Source organism: Struthio camelus, chromosome 11, assembly GCF_040807025.1.
Source record: "Struthio camelus isolate bStrCam1 chromosome 11, bStrCam1.hap1, whole genome shotgun sequence".
In the NCBI taxonomy this organism is placed as follows: Eukaryota; Metazoa; Chordata; class Aves; order Struthioniformes; family Struthionidae; genus Struthio; species Struthio camelus.
In genome coordinates this window covers 10697263-10715407 of record NC_090952.1, presented here as the reverse complement: position 1 = coordinate 10715407, position 18145 = coordinate 10697263, and the positions used below count along the sequence as shown (strand labels likewise).

The following is an 18145-nucleotide window of genomic DNA, read 5'->3' as shown; positions in this document are numbered from 1 at the left end:
CCAAAAGATTAGCTTTGGAACTGATATAGTTACCCATCTCCTTTGGTCAGCACTGACCACAAGCCCATGGCCCTTTTCAGCTGTGCAATATTTCCTGTGACACTGGAAAGAAGCAGAAACTTGCTCTTTACTGATTTTCTATCCATCCCACTCTGTACTGTGAATGGGGTGGGGGAGAAGGAAACTCCTAAACTTAGACAGTGATCAGAATATGGACCTCTGCATATAAATCATTCCTTACCTCCCACACGGCTCTCAGTGAAGTATACAGTATAAAAACAAGACAGCTGTTGTACAGCCATAATATGCCAACCATACCATCTTCTTTATAACCAATCTGGCAAAACTGTATGTGAATTATAAGACATGATTCGTAACTATACATAGAATCTGATCTATAATTTTATCTGGTGCAGCACTATGCCCTATTCTATCTATTTATGAGAACATGGGTGAAAGAAGAAGGAAATGGTCATGAAAAGAATGTATCTAATTTATTATATGATTCTATCTTTATATGTATAATTTTAAGACCCATCAGAGATTTGTCTTTGGGAATACAAGTGCATTGTTATAATTCCCTTTTTGAGCTGTAACTGCTTTCTGAATCTTTCACATAGAATTGCCTCCCTTTAGGCACTCACGTTTACTTTGCATAGTGTTTGAAAACTTTGACCCTGCCCTGTGACCCTGCATGTGAAAGGATGTAAAAAGACTTTGTCTGTGTCCCTCGCTAATCACTTCATTAAAGAGCATCAACAAAAGCGACATGACGCTGACTGGATCGCCCCACGCTGCCCTAGGCAAGCTCGCTCCCTTACCCAGGTGTCTCGGCTTTCAAGTCGCCCCCCCAAGAAATCTGGGACAATAACTATACGAATGCAGGAAAGCAACCAAAATCAATCAAGAACAGGTTCTAATTCTGGACAATCATCTGAAACACAATCTTCTTCTTGTTTCACTGGCCATTTATTGAAAAAGCAGCCAAAACAAAAGCTGCCATACTGGGGGCAGAAATTAGTCCTGTATAGGTTAGTATGTGCTTTATTGTTACGATATTCAGTGACATTGCTATATTAATGCCATGCTTTTCAATTCAGAAGTACTTTTCTGTGGATGAGGTCTTTTACAAATAGTACAATTCAAACAACATCTGAGTAAAACTGATCCATGCACACAGGGATTACTGGGGCAAACACTATGGGAGCTCATGGTTTATTCTATTTTCAGTAATTTCTTAATTTTCCATAGGTAAAATAGAACGATAGTAATAACAACATTTACAAAGGTTTTACAACGAATAGTTATATAATATCTGCAGGGTACTTTGAAATGCCAATAGGGTACTTTTGTCGCTCACACCTGTGCTTATGAGAACGGCTCAAAACAAAGAAATGAATATGAGATAACGGACGTAGAAATAGTTGCCCCTTGGTTCGCTTTGCCATATATTTCCTCCTGTGGGCAGGTGAGTCTCCATCCAAATACCTACACTCACATGCAGATAGTCGAAAGCTGAGCTGTACTGCAACAGTGACAAATAACATTCTCAACAAATTCAACTCAGCAAGAGGTGTATCACATTACTTATCTAAATATTATCTAATCCTGCAGCACAGATTTCCTGGAAGTAAGCTACCAGGGGATAGATACATGTTTCCAAGCAATAACGTTCCAAATGTATAAGTTTCTCCGTAAAATTAAAAGATACCATCTTCTGCATAGCTATGGCCCTTTCTGCTACATATATTCTGTTTGCCAAATCAGATGAGACCCTCTATATGAACCTGTTAATATTTTTCTCTTTCAAAATTTACATTTAGTCTCCTTCTGTTTTAATAAATGAAAATATTGCTTTACAGAAAGCCACCAGGCCAACTTCGTTATTGGTGGCCATAAAATAACAACGCATTTATACTCTTATTTATTACTTCATACGCTTGTCCATTATTCAAAATGAGCAAAGAGTATCTACAGCATGGCATTTCAAATTACTACATTCAGTCTGGATAAAACACTTACATGTACAAATACTGTCATACTGTTCTAGGGAAGCCCAAACCTGACCTTCTCCCAAAGAAAAATTACGGTAGAGCACACAAACAACTTAAATTGCCTTATAGTGACTGGATCCCAAATTATTCAAAAGAAGACGGAGCCTCAAGTGCCCAAGCTGGAGACATTAAAATTGTAATTCACTGGAGTTGACAAATGCTTGTATTTTTATTTCTGCAAAAGATGGTTTCATCCTTGCATTATTAAATTTAGGGTCCTATTTACAGCTTTTAGATTAAGTTCACGGTCATATTTATGGCTTTCAATATATCTTTTTCAATTCAGAAGTCTTAAATATTTTTAGATCTTTTCTTCTGTGCAGTGAAAACACACGGGACTTTGAATTTCTAACCCTTGCCACGTGTCTGTGTTTAATATGATCAGCCTCTCTGTAGGTTAGATTTGTTGCTTAATTAGGTAGAAAATGACAAAATACAAGTGCCATGGCAAAACAGCAGATACTGAACAATAAGATTTGAAGGAAAGATCATAAATGAAATCCCCTTGCATTTATTTTTGGAATAACCACAAGTAAGGTCACTTAACGCAGGAGTAAGTTCCGTTCACAAACAAGTTCCTAAGGAATTGCACTGCTCAAATAGCAATTGTCTCCTTGCTTGGTGACCAAAGCGCTTTCTGCATCTCTGCAGTGGGGCAACGTTCTCAAGAAGATGAAGTGGCCAAGGGGAAAACATAGAGCTTCCAAGATCTCACACTGCACTCTGTGTGTGCACTTTCACATGGTTTTTTGTTATTATTACTTCTGCATTTCATTATTATTCGGTCAGCTTAAACTGACGAAAAGTGAGTATGTACAAGTTTCTGTGGTTTGGAAGGCTATAAACATACGTTTTGAATAACGCAAGTAAGTAGGAGCTTGATTAAAAAAGAACAAGGGAAAACCACAGTACTCAAAAAACGTCTTGGTAAGTGACAGCTGTTAAGATCTCCATCGTCCTAAAAGGCACCACAAACAAGACAATACTTTCAAGACGACTGAAATGCAGAGAGTCCTAAATATGCACAACTACATAATATAGAAAGGAATGACTCTGTCTATATAATGGGTTGAGCAAACTTTTTAAAAAAACTCCAAAACTCTTAAAGTTTTTAGAACCAGAATCAAATTTTAGGGCTCTGAAATATTGCTGAATAATAACTAAAAATCACAACTGCCTTGAACTCCAAATACTTCTCTTATTATCCTACAACTTCAAAGTTTTATAAAAATTAATGATAATTGAATCTCAGGTTCATGGTCTGGTACCTCACTGTCCCTTTAGAGGAGCTATTACCATGGTGATAAGATTGCTTAAATTAAGCTGTCTTTTTCACAGTACTTGGCTCATTGCCAGTGCATTCAAGGGAGATTTCAGTCCATTCAGCACAGCATTAACCTTACTGCCAACACTGCTAAATGGGTTATAGGAACGAGAAAGAAATCTGATTTAAAAAAGGAAGGAACAAGCAAATATGCAAAATACTGAAGCACAAAATACAGGACTAAAAATAGACACTTTGAAACAAAATCAGAATTAGGTAAGTTTTGATGTTTTGGCAGAGAATTTAAACATCACAAAGTAACATGCACCTAATCCTCAGGGAGCCTAAATGCAAAACCAAACCATATTCAAAATAAGCACGTCCAATGGTTTATCCATGAGAGGGAACTGCAGCATAATACAGGGAGGATGAGAAATACACATTTAAAATCTAATTTTTTCTTTGTATTTTGGAAATTGACTGAAATGAAAAAAAAAGTAGCAAGCACCAGAAAAAAACCCCAAAATATCAGATATGTAAACAAACACTGAGTCAACTAACAGGGAATGGAGAAAGCCAAAAACACTCCTCTGAACTGTCAAAGTTTAAAACATATTCCATAAAAAGCAGTAAGCCTTGTTCAAATGGGGCTGTCAGCGATAATGACAATGTCTAACACTGTAAATCATAAGATTTGAAACATTAGAGCAAAGTATCTATGAAACCTGCAAAAACAATTATTTCAGTGGCAAGGAAGGGAACAGGCAACAGGTTTCAAGTACTTTATTCTGGGGCAGAAGAAAAAATCAATTTATGTAAGAGCCCAATAACATTTTGCTGCTAAAAAAGAGAACGAATGTTTCCCGTGTTTTTATGCGATGCGAGAGAACCTTGCAGTCTTTTTTCTGGCAATACTTACAAATTATTTTCTGTGTGACACAACAAAATTACTGCATGTTCCTAAGTCATTTTAATAATGGATAAGTTGTTTTCTGTACTGTATGTGCATGCATACAGATAGAGGACACATTTGCATTCACGGGCACATTACAGCCTTGAAGGCTGCAGGGCGGTCAGCTGGCAGGTCAAGCTGTTACCCTTCCTGCAGGTACAGTTTTTCTCCAGTTTCTTCATCAATGACTATTCTGCATCTCATCCTCTGAAGTTTTAAAGGTGTTCCTGCTTCCCGTTTCCATTTGGGCTGCTTACAGTCAGAGCAACAGCCGGAGGTAGAGAACTGGCCTTGACGACGACGACGACGATCTAGATTCTATTTTTGGCTTTACCAAAAGCTGATGTGAACTTGAACAAGTCATTTCACCTTTCTATGTCAGTCTACTCATGAAGTTGGGAGAGCAAGCTGGGTCCGGGCAAGAGTGTTTCATGGATTAGTCCATGCACCAAACACCTTTAGATGAAGCACAGAACGTTTGCAGAATTTCTGATTAGCCCTTTTCCATTAAAACTTAACAAAGTTTTACTCCACAGAAAAGCTTCTGGAACACACCACCTCTGTGTAAGTCTCTACGACACCCCTTTTCAGTCTAAAGTAGGTTTTCAGAGCCTAATCATACAAGAATAGATTTCTAATCGGTGTGTTAAATATATTTTCAGAACCACGGAATTTTCTTATATGTAAATATGACAGATTACCATTACAAGTCTACTCTTAAACGTGCTTCATTTCTGACTATCCACAGTAAATAGGATTTGTAGTCACACGATTAGTTCTAGGAAATCTTTTCTTGCCTAAAAATTCTCTCATACTACGCGGCGATGGCTGAACTGCGCAAACACGTGCGCTGTTTATGGATTAACTGGAGATTCTGCTGGATAGAAAGGCTGAACATGTGCATTGTGATTTTTCGGCCAGTTATTACAGTAGGGAATAAATTACTGTCTCTAAATCTTCTTTTTGTTTGCAAATGTTCCAAATTAAAAAAATAAAATCTGCTTATACATATTAGGTACATATATATTAGGTAGATTTTGTACTATTAAGGATTTAGCACAGAAATACAGCTGCCATTGACATGTTTCCATTTATTTTGTAGGATTATTTTTAATGGAGGGCTGAACATTAATGGAGGAGGAAAGGAAGAGAATCCAGGTATTAAGCCAAAGTGTTTTCAATTCCATCTGAATCTTTCCCTGCTAAAGGAGGAAAAAAAGAAAAGTTCCAACTTCCCCTCCCCAAACTGTGCTGTGTGCCATAGACTTCTGGGAGGTGGTGACCACAAACATTATCACTTCTTCCTACATAAACTGCAGATATACCTTGGTGAATAGTCTTGCAGATTCTCCTTTAAGATTATATAGCCTTTCAGCCAGCTTCATTAGAGGCTGCAACCAGCTACCAGAGGGTGCACAGAATCAGCTAGAACGGCCACCGAGGGTTAGGAACGCGGAAAACTCCCCGACTCTGGGAGTCACTGAAGTGGAGCCAACGCTGTGTTCTCCAGTTTGGATTCTTAATCCAGTATATAGCCCTGTCATCCGGATCAAATCCTATATAAATACATATACATCTAGAAAACACCCTTCAGGTGACGACTCAAATTTGCAAAAACAGTAAGCCAGAAAAAGAGAGGTGCTTACAAAAAAGACTTAAATTAATAAAGTATTTCCCCCAATAAGGAGGTCTGAAGAGAAAATACCAAATAGGGATGGAGAAAGGCTGCAGAAGATCTGCCAAAGTGTTAACCGAAGAGAACCAAAAAGTACTCAGTGGCTCCAAAATGCCTACGGACCAGGTTTACATGCAGCAAAAGGTATAGATACACAAGCTTGTCACAGAAATAAGAGAGATTTACCATTATGAAAATTATGTAAACAGGAACTCTGATTCTAACCATTGAGGGAATACTGAGGTTTTTAAAAGTTTATTTAGGAAATAATAGAATTTGACCGATACTTACTGCTGAATGAGTACTAGAAATTTGCATTTTTATAGTTTTCAGTGTACTGAAATACTGTTTCAGTGTTTCATTATTTCACTGTTATTTTATTATCACTTTTCCCTCTCAAGTTCTCACCTGCAAAAAGCTAAAAGCTTTCTATTGTGATTCAATCTTAAATGACAAAATTATATTCTGAAACACAGATAAACGTGGTTAAACCTGAAATTCCAAATAGAAGCATTTTTAAAAATTGCTTTCAGTTTGTCTTTTTGATTTAACTTTGAAAAAACAGACTGAGGGACTAGTGGGACTAAAATTTTGTGTATGTTCAATTTGAGGGAAAAGTTTCTTTCCTCCTTGATTCTTCTGTAGTATTTCAAGCAGATATCCTCCAGACAAAAAAAGAAAGCTTTATTTAAAAATGAATCAGCTCATTCTTCCACTGCAATTTACGATGGCCTTTCAAAGATAGACTTATTCTACATGACATTTCTGTTTAGCAGCAGTTATATGTTTGAAGATTTATACTAAAATTAAATTATGCAATAAAATCAAAAAGAGTCTCAATGATTAAATAGCTGTGATAACTGGCAACTGGACACGTACATATTAAAAACCCCCACATTTATATGCATTTTACATTATATTCTCTGGCTCGGATTAGTCCAATGTCAGTTCATCTGAGTATCACCAAATATCTTTCAGAGTCCTGTGCTTTTTATGTTGTAGAATGTCAAAACTCAAAGAAAACTCTAGTCAAAACTTCTTGCTGCTGTATTCACAATGGTTCTAAAAGGAAGAGAAATGTTGTAGAAAATCAAGGGCTTCTTATATGCACCAAGTCAGCAAACACAGCTGTAGTTAAAGGCCATCAAATTAGCTAATACTTACCAGGAATAAAGTTGTTTATGGCCAGAAAGTCAGAGGAAGCTGTGCATGCACCTCTGCAGGCAGAATTCTGGGTACTGAACCACAGGTTTCTGAATACAGAATGTATTTTGTTGCCATTATTTTCCTAAGTAGATTATTTGTGCCACTTACGGATGATTCTGAAGTTGAACCCTCCCTGCTCTCCCTCTTGAAAGTAAGGCTTTCCATATTTAATACATGTCTTTGGCCTGTATCATCTCTGTATTATCAACTGATTATGGTATTCTTTGTGCATATATGCACTGACATGTTTAAACAAACACGGAGGAAAATAATACTTTAGTATTATTTCGTATCTCTTTTTTATCCCCAGGATGCCAAAAAGCCCAAACAAAATTTCTCCTATTTGCTGATTACCGCGTGCGCAGAATGTCCCTGGGAGAAGATGGGATGGCGGCACAAGCATGGAAGCACCGATCTTGCTTGCACACAGATCAAATCTAAGACAGTTGCGTAACATACACACTTTAAAGAAATCAATCTCTTCCCAAACTTTACAAAGCATGCTTTTATGAGCGTTAATGATCTCGATGAACCGAATAAACACGGTGCATGACAACATGGCCTCAAATCAAAATGCTTCGGCAGGGCCTGAATGACAAATCTGCAATTCCCCGTTGTCTTCTCAAGTCAAGCTCAGGCCTCCCCCCCAGCTTTTCTTTTCTTAACATTTCCAAGCTGCTGCATAGCAGGGGTTGGTCCGTACCTGGTTTCCAGCGGTATGTTGCTGTTCAGGACCCAGCTGTTATGGAGATGCACGGACTCCTGGGTGCTGGCGGGGGGCGTGGGGGCCGCGGGGCTGGGCTGGCTGCGGGTCGTCATCGACCTCCGCTGCAGAGAGTCGCCCGGCGGCGGCGGCTTCCTGCTGCAGGTGCAGGCATGCGGCGGCGGCGGCGGCGGCGGCAGTGGCCTGAACGTGAACTGGTTGTGGGGGCTACCCGGCATGTCTGAAACAACAAAGAAACCCACAGAGACTTGTAATTTCAGAACAGATCAGGAAAGCATGACATAATATTTAATGGCATTAAAGCACTGTGCAACCAATCACACTGTTAACTTGGGTGTCTGTAAAGTTATTACAACTTGCAAAATAATTTAAAATACAATACTCTCCTGAAATAAAGAACATTACATACAGAATAAAGAATATTATACGTGCTCCAGCACTGTGCTTCAGTTCAGCTAAAAAAAAAAAGAAAAAAGAAGACGACAGAGCATTCACGTAATTTGTCATAGGATTTTTGGGGAGGAGGATAAAGAACAAATAAATCAAGCTGACGTTGAATTACAGCCCAGATACCAACTGATTTCATCAGGTATAAATCTCATTTAAGAAGAGCTGTGAAAGAAACAGACACACTATAAGAATAAAAATCTTGCACTTCAAATCAAAAGAGAAAATAATTCAGCAATTCCTTTTGCAAAACCACCACCTAACACGCATCCTCCACAAAATAAGGTTAACACATTTCTACCACTGCTTTACTGGATTTGTTAAATGTGAGCTGGGGAGAGGTCTGCAGCACTAATCACTGCGACGCCTGAGAAAAGGCTCTGTGGAGGCTGAAGGTGGCACAGGAGTCCACAGCCACCAGCGCAGGCTGCGAATGAGGGTGGTGCCATCAACACCTGGTGGCGGCGTGACCAAGACCCTGCGGTCCCTGTGCCGGCCGCTGCCCAGCGAGGCCGAGGAGCAGCCCGCCGGCGGGTGCCGTGCGCTCGCTCACACGGCCGCTCCGCTTTGCCTTGGCGCAGAGTGGGCTGGAGTAAGCTCAGCTGCCTGCAAAAAGGAGACGCGCCTTCGGCATAACGGCATTTTGAAGGGATAATAAAAAAATCTTCTCCTCTCTACTCCCCGCAAGAGTCTCCAATGCCTCTCGGATACAGCAAGAAATGAAGTTACGGAGAACTGAGGTAAAAATTCCTTTGTAAAGGAATGATAACACATACTTTGCAAACGAAGCTGATAAAAGTTACTGCCAGATTGGGCAAAGTGCAAAGCTATTAACCTGAAACTCTTCCAGTCCCTAAATCTTGTCTTCTAGAAGTTACCAAGTTAGTGAGAGGTAATTTTTGACCCTTTCAAAGGAGGTAACTAATGAAATTACCCAGATGCTTTGAGAAGCTGTGAGCGATCCCCCCAGCCGAGCTTTGCCCAGGAGGTGCTACTCTCACGCCCTTCCCTGACATTAATAATTTCTCCGGGAAGGAAGAGGAGCTGCTTTCCAAGCTTGGACGACCTTGAGGACTCGACTGGGGTGTCTAGAGAAGGGTTTTTAGCCCACTGCAAGGTGCCCAGCGCGTTCAGGCTGTGCACACGGGTGGTGGGTATGACACAGGACAGGCAGGGGGCCGGCGCTACTCTGGGGCGGCAAACGGGGCCACCGGCAGCAGGTCGAGAACAGCAGCGACGCTCGCGAGGAAGCCGATCACACCCCGACGTCTCACAGCAAGGACCCTTGCTAGGTTGAATAACACACGCGTGCAGGGGTACAACCATTTTCCTTCTGTATCACATGCCTGCACAGGAGACAGATCTATTTGCTAGCTAGTCTGTAGGAAAGAGCAGTTAAAACGACCTCGGTGTTTGGCTCCAGGACGCTGTGATCGAGACCTTTATTCCCACTGCAGCAGTGACCACTGGTGTCTCCTGCTTCTTGTCTTACAAGCAGCTACATAGTCCCTCTAATGTAAAACCTCCCAGCTCACCGGCACAGCTCACCCATGGTTTCTGATGGGATGGCCAGGAGTCACCCGAGGGAACGCAAGAAGGGGACAGCAGCGGCGTCTGCTGCTTTGTCCCCTTCCTGCACTGTCCCTCCCTTTTACCTGAGCCACTTAAAGTCCAGCCAAATTTGCACCAAACCCGGCCGGAAGGGAGCTCTGGCGAACCTGGAAAAAGATCTCCTGCAAGGAGCTACTGCTGACATCCACTTACACCACGCCGGTTGTGGAATTATGACGCGATTTTCTTCACGATGCAAGACGAAAGCAGACCCCCTTCCCTTCTTGGATTGCCTGGTGGGAAAAAAGCACTTTTTCCTCAGTGACAACAACAATTTACCCCAACTGGAGGAACAAGGTTGTTTAGTGCTCAACATAAGCTTTTCCATGCTGCGGTAAGCAAAGCTGTCATGGATTTGTCCCAGGCTTAATCCTTTTAAATTTCATTGATCTTTTATCAAGGCAGCATTCTTACACTCGCGTTAAGGTTTACACTGTAATGTTAGTTTGCATATACCAGAAAAGCATTTCTAAGCATATTAGAAAATTGGAGACCTCAGTAAATGAAATCGCTGGAGTCAACAGTCCAGAGCTCTGAAATAATCTCCTAAGGCACTTTCATATAATGATTAATCCTGGTAAGTCCTGTATCCTGCTATTTCAGAATTGAAAGCTACCAAAGTTTCGGACATAATATTTGATGCCCAGCGTCCTCAAGTATTTGATCAATGACTTTCCGTTATCGGTGGTATCAAACTTATTCCCACTCTACAGAAAATTTGCAGGAGTATTAGACAGCCCATAATTTGCACGACAAACCATTTTAAGAGCTGTGCCACTGCCCTGTCAGCTAGAAGATAATGATTTGACCGATCTTTGCCAGGACAGACAGATTCCAGACGGTACTTCGAAAGCTAAGCGGCAAACGCCGCGTGGTCAGGGCGACCCCTTCCACAGGTGAACGGGAAAAACGGTACAACCTGTACAGCAGCGCATCTCTTAGCTCCTTTCTTCTCCTTTTGCCTCTACCACCCCTATCCTGTTGACAGCACACCATTATCTGACGGATAATTTAGTTTGTTCCTCGCGACAGGCCAGAGTTGCTCTGTGAACCCTATATGCCATAAAATACTGCTGGCCAGCGGGGTGCCTTATCGCCCAGCGCTACTTCCCACAGCACCTCACGGCACCGGCGTTGGAGGGGATTCCTCCTGCACTACCAACTGACCACCCCTTCGTGCCGCCACTGCCGTCACGGCAAACCTCCGCCAGAGACACATCTTCTGCGTCAGACCTTCACTTCAATGGACCATTGTAAATTCATTGAGCTGAGAAGCTGGTCCGAGCTGCTAATTAGTTTTTACAGACTGTTTCTGATTTAGCGAAGTTATTTTTATTTTGCTTGAAACTAAGTCTACATCCCATTAACTTTATTTTCCTTCCATAAAAAAATGTTGCTTGTGATAAAACAGTATTGTATCTAAATCTGCATACTGATGATCCTTCAGATCTCTGAAAGAATAGCAGACTCTGTAAAATAGCTTCATGCAAAATCATTTAAATATCTAAAAAGGGAAATTATGCATGATAACTTGTCTAAAGCCAACAAGAATCTGGAGTGTATGGGGATGATATAGAAATTAGCTTAGTTATGAATTTTTATCATGCTGCTATCGTTTAGCACAATGCTGTCTATTCATGGCAATACATGTTTTTATTTATAATGACTGCTGAGAGAGCAATGTTCAGGTTTTATTTAAATTTTAGATCAGAAGCTCTGAGTTTGAAATGCAAATACAGCATTATTAGTTTTCTATATATTTATTGACATGTTAACAGTTTCCCTTCATCTAAAAACATAACTATAAACTTGATTTCAGCTAAAACTTCTCATCTACAGTAACTCGCACCAGATCAGATTCTCATCTGATGACTGTCCAAACCAGAAGCCACCCTCTTTGGCCTCATCACGCAGCGTCATGTCCTCACCTGAATCTAGCCCCGTTTTTTACAGACAGAAAGGCCTTTTTAGAAACTCAGTTCTTTCCCATAAGAACTTGCTATTTTTAAAGAGTTTTCTTATTTCAGCAAAGCCCGTCTAGAAACGTGACGTTTTCCAAAGATGTGTATGATACTCTGCTTGTTTTGCACCTCTTTGTTCCATTCTGGAGGTAATTTGTTTTATTCTCACCAATCCAAACCACAAACTCCACTTAAACGTCTTTCCAACTGCTTTATTTAGGGCATTTACTTTCATTCTTAAACAGCAATGTTAATTTGTTCAGTGTTTGATTTTCAGATATATCTCAAACTCTTTGCATTCCAAAAACAAGAATGCTGTATCGATGCTAGTTATTAAAAACTTTTCTTGGAATTCTGCTTGTCTGAAGGATTTCTACTTGCTCTCCTTTTGCTGGAGACGGCTGGGAGGAGTTCTGGTCTTGACCTGAATGTTTCCTCTTCTCTGGCTCTGAATCATTGTGCTGGATTGCCCTTGCTCAACGCTGAGCCCAAGGTGCTCCTGGGCAGCTGAACGCGCAGGCTTGGTCCCCTGCAGTTACGCAGTGCAGACCTGCGCAGCTGCCGAGTTCTAGCCGCTGGGGCATCTTCCCTCAGGGAATACAACAATTCAGTTTTTTTTTTTCCCCTACTTGGCCTCCGCTTTTCAGAAGGTTAATTATCCTAGAAACTTCCATTACTCTGCCGTGTTTGGCTGGGTATCGCCATTCTACTCAAAAGTTATCGGAAATACAGACCCATGGACATCAAGAGCATTAACATAAACTCATTTTCCTTGAGAAACAGGCTAAAATGCCTTTGTGATCACAAACATGTAGCTGAATTTGTATAGACAAAGACGAAATAAGAAGGCTTTCTCAGTTAGTTAGCACCCGATTACAAATTATTTTGGAAGGAAACTAGGCCTTTTGTTAAACCATTTTCCTAATGACTCATCTTTGGATCCACTAACTAAGAAGGGGTAATTGAACTGTTTTACCATTTACTGAGAAAACGGCAATACTCAGCAAAGTATATCAGCGAGAATATATTAAAAGTAATGAACTTTAAAAGGTCTGCATTTAACCTGCAGTGCTTTTGAGAGATTTACATTTTTTCAGTTCCTAAATTAACTATGTACTGGTAAGTTTTTTACTAGATCTGCCTCAGCTGAGTATGAGTTAGCTTGCAATCCATTATTTAATGAAGTAAATAGCAACATATGTTCAGAGAGTTTAGTTTAGGTTTCTATTTAAAAGCTGTATGGGTGTACACTACTCAGTTCCAAAGCAATCTGTAATATTTTAATCAAGCAGAGACGACTGAATGTAATCTTATTTAAGAAAACAGAAGCTACAAAGACAGCATTACGCAGGAGGAGGTGTCTGATATTACAGAACAGAATACAAGCATTATGCCCAGAGCACTGTGCCCCATTTATATCAATGGGCACTGAAGAACTGGAAAAGATTCAGTGCAGGGAAGACAAAGAATCTGAAAGCTTAGGAGTAGAGCTAAAAAGCATACACTAAATTTCTGAATTTTACAATGACATTTATGCCCAGGGTCTAAGACGACAAACTAGGAACTAAACATTGGTGTTACAGTTGCAGAATGCTGGCTCTGCTACATGTTAATATACTTATTGATCTTATGAATCCTCCTGCCCTTTCCTTCCATTCTGATTTCATGAGACCTTATCTTCAGACTTAAAATATGTTTTTTCTATGTATGCCCCTATGACCTTATCAAGCCTCTAATTATCTGTTGCCCATCTCTGAATTCCTTCTATTTTTTGCTGTCATGTATTTTGAGAAAAGGTGAATATGAAAGAGAGTTGTGTGTGAGATTCTCTGTTGATGCATAAATTTACATTGTGTTTTAAGTAATATATTCTACACTTACGCCTCAACATTCAGTCAGCCTACCTCGGTTCCAAAACCCTTTGCTTCTGGAATTTTTCAGACCACTATGATATTATACTTTTTGCTGTATATAATCTTTTTCCCCCCCCGTCTTACTACACGGTAAATCTTCTAGAATATAAAATATTAAACATCTCTAAAGAATGCTACAAAAATATACTGCTTTATGCAAGATAAAGATTATAATGCAATGAAAGCTTATAAACTAAAGGTCATATGGACTAAAAGTTTACATCTGTGATGCTAAGTAAAAGAGATCTAGAGGCCTCCAGGGACCAACACTACTCCCCCCCCATGCTCTACTGGCTCATGCCTGCAGGGCTGTGAGCCAGCCCCTGCAGCAGCTTTGCCTTGGGGAGCTGGCTGGGAGGCTCCAGACCACATCGAGGCAAAGAGGGAACAACTAAGCCTTCCAGATGATCAAGGAGCTCTGGGCCCTTTATTTATCAGTATAGGTGCACCCTAAAATAGGCAATTTCCTACCATATTACCACTCTAACAGTAGGATGAATGCCCTGTATCATTATTAAGGCTCTGCTGAAAATACCGCAGTTCTGAAGAAAAATTAACAGAGGCCTTAGACCATGTATTTTCAACTGTGTCAACGAGCACAAAATGCTGACAGCTGGATCTGCAATACAATAACGTAATGATGTCAAACCAGTGATTGATGATACTTAAACTTTCAGTCCAGTGTGTTCATATGGATCCCATTAAATGTTTCCTTTAAAATTCTTAGTAACACATGTTCAATTCACCCGAATCTCTTACAGTTATATGGCATGTGTTGACAGCTTCTAATTTGTGGGTCATTGTAACACAAATGGATCTGGTACAATAAGAATTCTAACAATTTCCTAAAGGTAACAGAAACTTAGGTCTGCTACTTTTCTTCAACATAATAAAGTTTAGTCATATTTACAAACGAAATATGATGGCAATGTAATTCTCTTTTAAAAGCACAAGTAATATTTATGTTGACTGTTGCATGGTCTAACTCTGTAGCAAAAAAAAAAATCTTTTCTGTCAACCCTAGTATGGTAAGGGCTTCTTCCAAACACACTTTGTGCAACACTTCTTTTCTATTCTTACATTAATAAAATAGTTAAATCTTGTACTGTAAGACCTAAGTGACTATAATTCTTAAGGACTCATAGCGGACCTCATTCTAGCAAACTTCATGAAAACGTAATTCCCCAGCTTTGAACACCAGGGTAAAAGAGAATGCTGGGAGCATCAGCAGACGGTCTCTAACACATTTTCACTTTTACAGAAGTAAGTATTTTCTGTGTCTTTAATTCTGTTTAGTATGATGTCCTGTGAAACGCTGCACTATTCAGCTATACTTCTCTCTGGATTCCGTATTTATTTACATGGATTAATACGATCCTAGTATTCTCTCATTATTTTAATTTACATTTTCAGTCTACTTCTAATAGATATGTGTTGTAAAAATTTCTTTAAGGTTAACATGAAATTTTGAAATGGATTACTTAATCTTAAAATCTATTAGAAACTCTGCAATTCAAACAGCGTGAGCAGACTGGAAATTATCTGCATATGAAATTGGTATTAAATATGAATGCCTTATGACTGCTATCAACATAAAGCATTACCAATTTTCATTATCATGACTTCTGTATTTGGGTCATTACTTTTGCATGTCAGAATGGTAACGCGGCTGGGCTCTATTTTCTGGTAAGACATTAAACATATGATGCTATCAGCCCACCATTAGTAGAATGATGAAAGTGAAAAAAAATAACGGAGATAACACGTTTTTGGAAAACAAAAAATAAGTACCTCAGAAGTACCTCTGCAAGCACTCTGTTTCTTTACTCAGCTGCAGAAAGATGTTGGAGAATTTTTCAGGCAAAAGAATGGAGGTTAGAACTCATTAGAGACAGAAAGGCAGTGATTTATCACTAGGGAGCTATCACACGGCAGCCCTTTCTAACTTTGCTGATAGGATGTGTTTAATAATATTCTGCCTTTTAAGATTCAAATGATTCTGGCATCCGTCTTCTTCGTCTACCATGTATTGAGCTTGTCAATTTTTACTTTGTAAAATTCTTGAAATAACACTGATTTATTTATTTCTTTAGGTGTGCGTGGGGGATGGTGGTTTTGCTTTTTATGACGACAGAAGTGTTAATATACTCAAACCAAAAGAAGGGTTTGTGTGCCGAAAGCTTTTTTTTTTCCCCCCCAGTTGTATCAGCTGGTGCAATGAAAGACATCACCTTTCCTGACAAACTTTGCCTCACTTAGAGGCACTTACATCTGCAGACCATTAGTGCTACAACAGCACTACTCCTCCTTAATTAACTCCATCACTCAGTGTTTTAACTTGGGAGTCTGATTGCTAAAGTAGAGTAATTTTGGACATAAACATTGCACTATAAGATGCCACTCTCTGTGCTGTAGTTTGTAACAAGAAATGACTCTTGGGTTATAACACTCTGTACCATGGATAAGATGCAAGTTTTAAATGTTATCATGCAGTAGCACCTGACAACATAATCACACAGATGCTTGTTCATATAAAATAAACATTGCCAAAGGGGAGTGAATAACTAGAGCTCCTGAGGTGTTTTTATTCTGCTGAACTGTCTGAATTATAGCTTTGTTTTACACTATTTGTTCATATAGCTGTTAAATACCAATTCACTCTACATGTAATATTTATGTGCAAAACTATCCCATTAATGTGAAATGCTGAAATGCTCACATTTATGTCAATTAATAAGACAAATTAGAAATGAAACTATCCTACCCAGTCTTCCATCTCCTTCCTTGCAGGTGGTACAACAACGCACTGGAATACATGCATCAGATTTTCTCAAATACGGATCGAGAACTTTCCCTGAAATCACTACGGTATGTTCCAGCCTAAGACCTGTCAGTGGCTGAGTCACACAGGTCAAGGGAAAACCGGGGACGGAAAAGCAGTCCAATTACGAGGGAGATGGAGGGAGCAATCTGAACAACCAGCTCGGGCTTCCAGTGGTTTGTTTAGCAGATCAAGCAGCTGCTAGTACAATTACTGTCAGACAGTATTCATATGATAGAAGTGGAGACTGACAGCTCCCAGCCAGCTTAAAGGTGATATTTCAGGAGAACGCATAATTCCTGCCATTACTTACAAGTGGTGGGTTCAGTCAACATCATGAGCTGTAACTTCTATCAGTGGCAACTCGCAGGGGACAGTAAATTACCGTTCTAAACCTCTGAACAAAGAGAGAGAGATTATAGCCTACATGGTAAGCCTATCATCCAGGTTTACAAAAGCCAGTTACACACAGCCTGGCAGCAAATTTTGCTGGCCTTATAGGTGAACAGATTTTGCTTAAAGAGCAGTTTATGACTGGTAAAATAGGTTGCAACTAGGCATGGTTGTAAAAATTAACATTTCCCCAGTTACTGACAGTCTTCAGTAGAGTAGTATATATTCAGGTTTGGGCCTTTGCATCATTAAATTCATTAGTTGTGAGTTAAAACGGATCTATAGGTAACAGAATTAGGAACTGTAAATCATACTGAAATACATGGTATATTTAGCCCAGTAGTTCAGTGGAAATATGAACACGGGCATATTAAGTCACTTTGTTAACAAGCCTTTCTGCAATGGATGATAACTTTGCCTGCCTGTCTCTGATCTGTTGCATATTTGTTCTTGCTATTTTGCAGCATTTTTAGGAAACGAGAACTGCTTGAGGTCAAGCCATGTTACAGGCCCAAATAAGGTAAAGGAACCGCACCGCTCGTGTTCAGGGCACAAGGATGGCTCATGACTCCCGCCACGTAGTCACATGCCCTCTCACGTTTGGGGACAGTGATTCCAGATCTATCGATTCACTGAAGAACAGAAGCCTATTCAACGCGGAGCTCAGCCATGAAAGAGGTTAGTGTGTCAACTGGTATTTTGATACATACAAAATACCCTCTGGCTGCAGAGAAACATGAAAAGACGATAAGGTCTAGCTCATGTTTATAGACTTGCTACTTACTTCAGGAGTCAAACTCAAGCCCTACAGAACGGGCTCCTGCACAGTCCCTGACAAAGCTGGGGGCAACATCCCAAAATATTCCTATCTATCGGGTCTAGGCAGCGCTAGCGCTTGGCTGGCAGTACTAGACCCACACTGTAAATTTATTTCAGGAAGTGCCTGAACTTCCCAGGGTCACAGACAAATCACAGTCCAGCTTCTCCAACCTGGACATACAACAGCTTTGCACAGGATACCTTGTTCTCTGAATTCCAGATTACTGCGTGAAATCCTCACACCCTGCATGTCTACTGACATTACTTGGTAGAGCATAAGCTAAATACTAGATCAATTTTTATGA

General features: G+C 40.0%; 1 protein-coding gene across 5 annotated transcripts in view; it reads right to left on the bottom strand.

Moving 5' to 3' along the window:
• TENM1 (teneurin transmembrane protein 1) overlaps positions 1-18145 on the bottom strand; it is a 910925-nt gene that overhangs the window by 160769 nt on the left and 732011 nt on the right. For 4 of the 5 annotated variants that reach the window (XM_068956568.1, XM_068956571.1, XM_068956570.1 and 1 more), the window contains one exon: positions 7855-8095. In XM_068956568.1, coding sequence (XP_068812669.1) covers positions 7855-8095 — 241 coding nt within the window. Of the gene's footprint in view, positions 1-7854; positions 8096-18145 lie in introns of those variants that run through there. The other variant, XM_068956572.1, reaches the window with a different exon arrangement.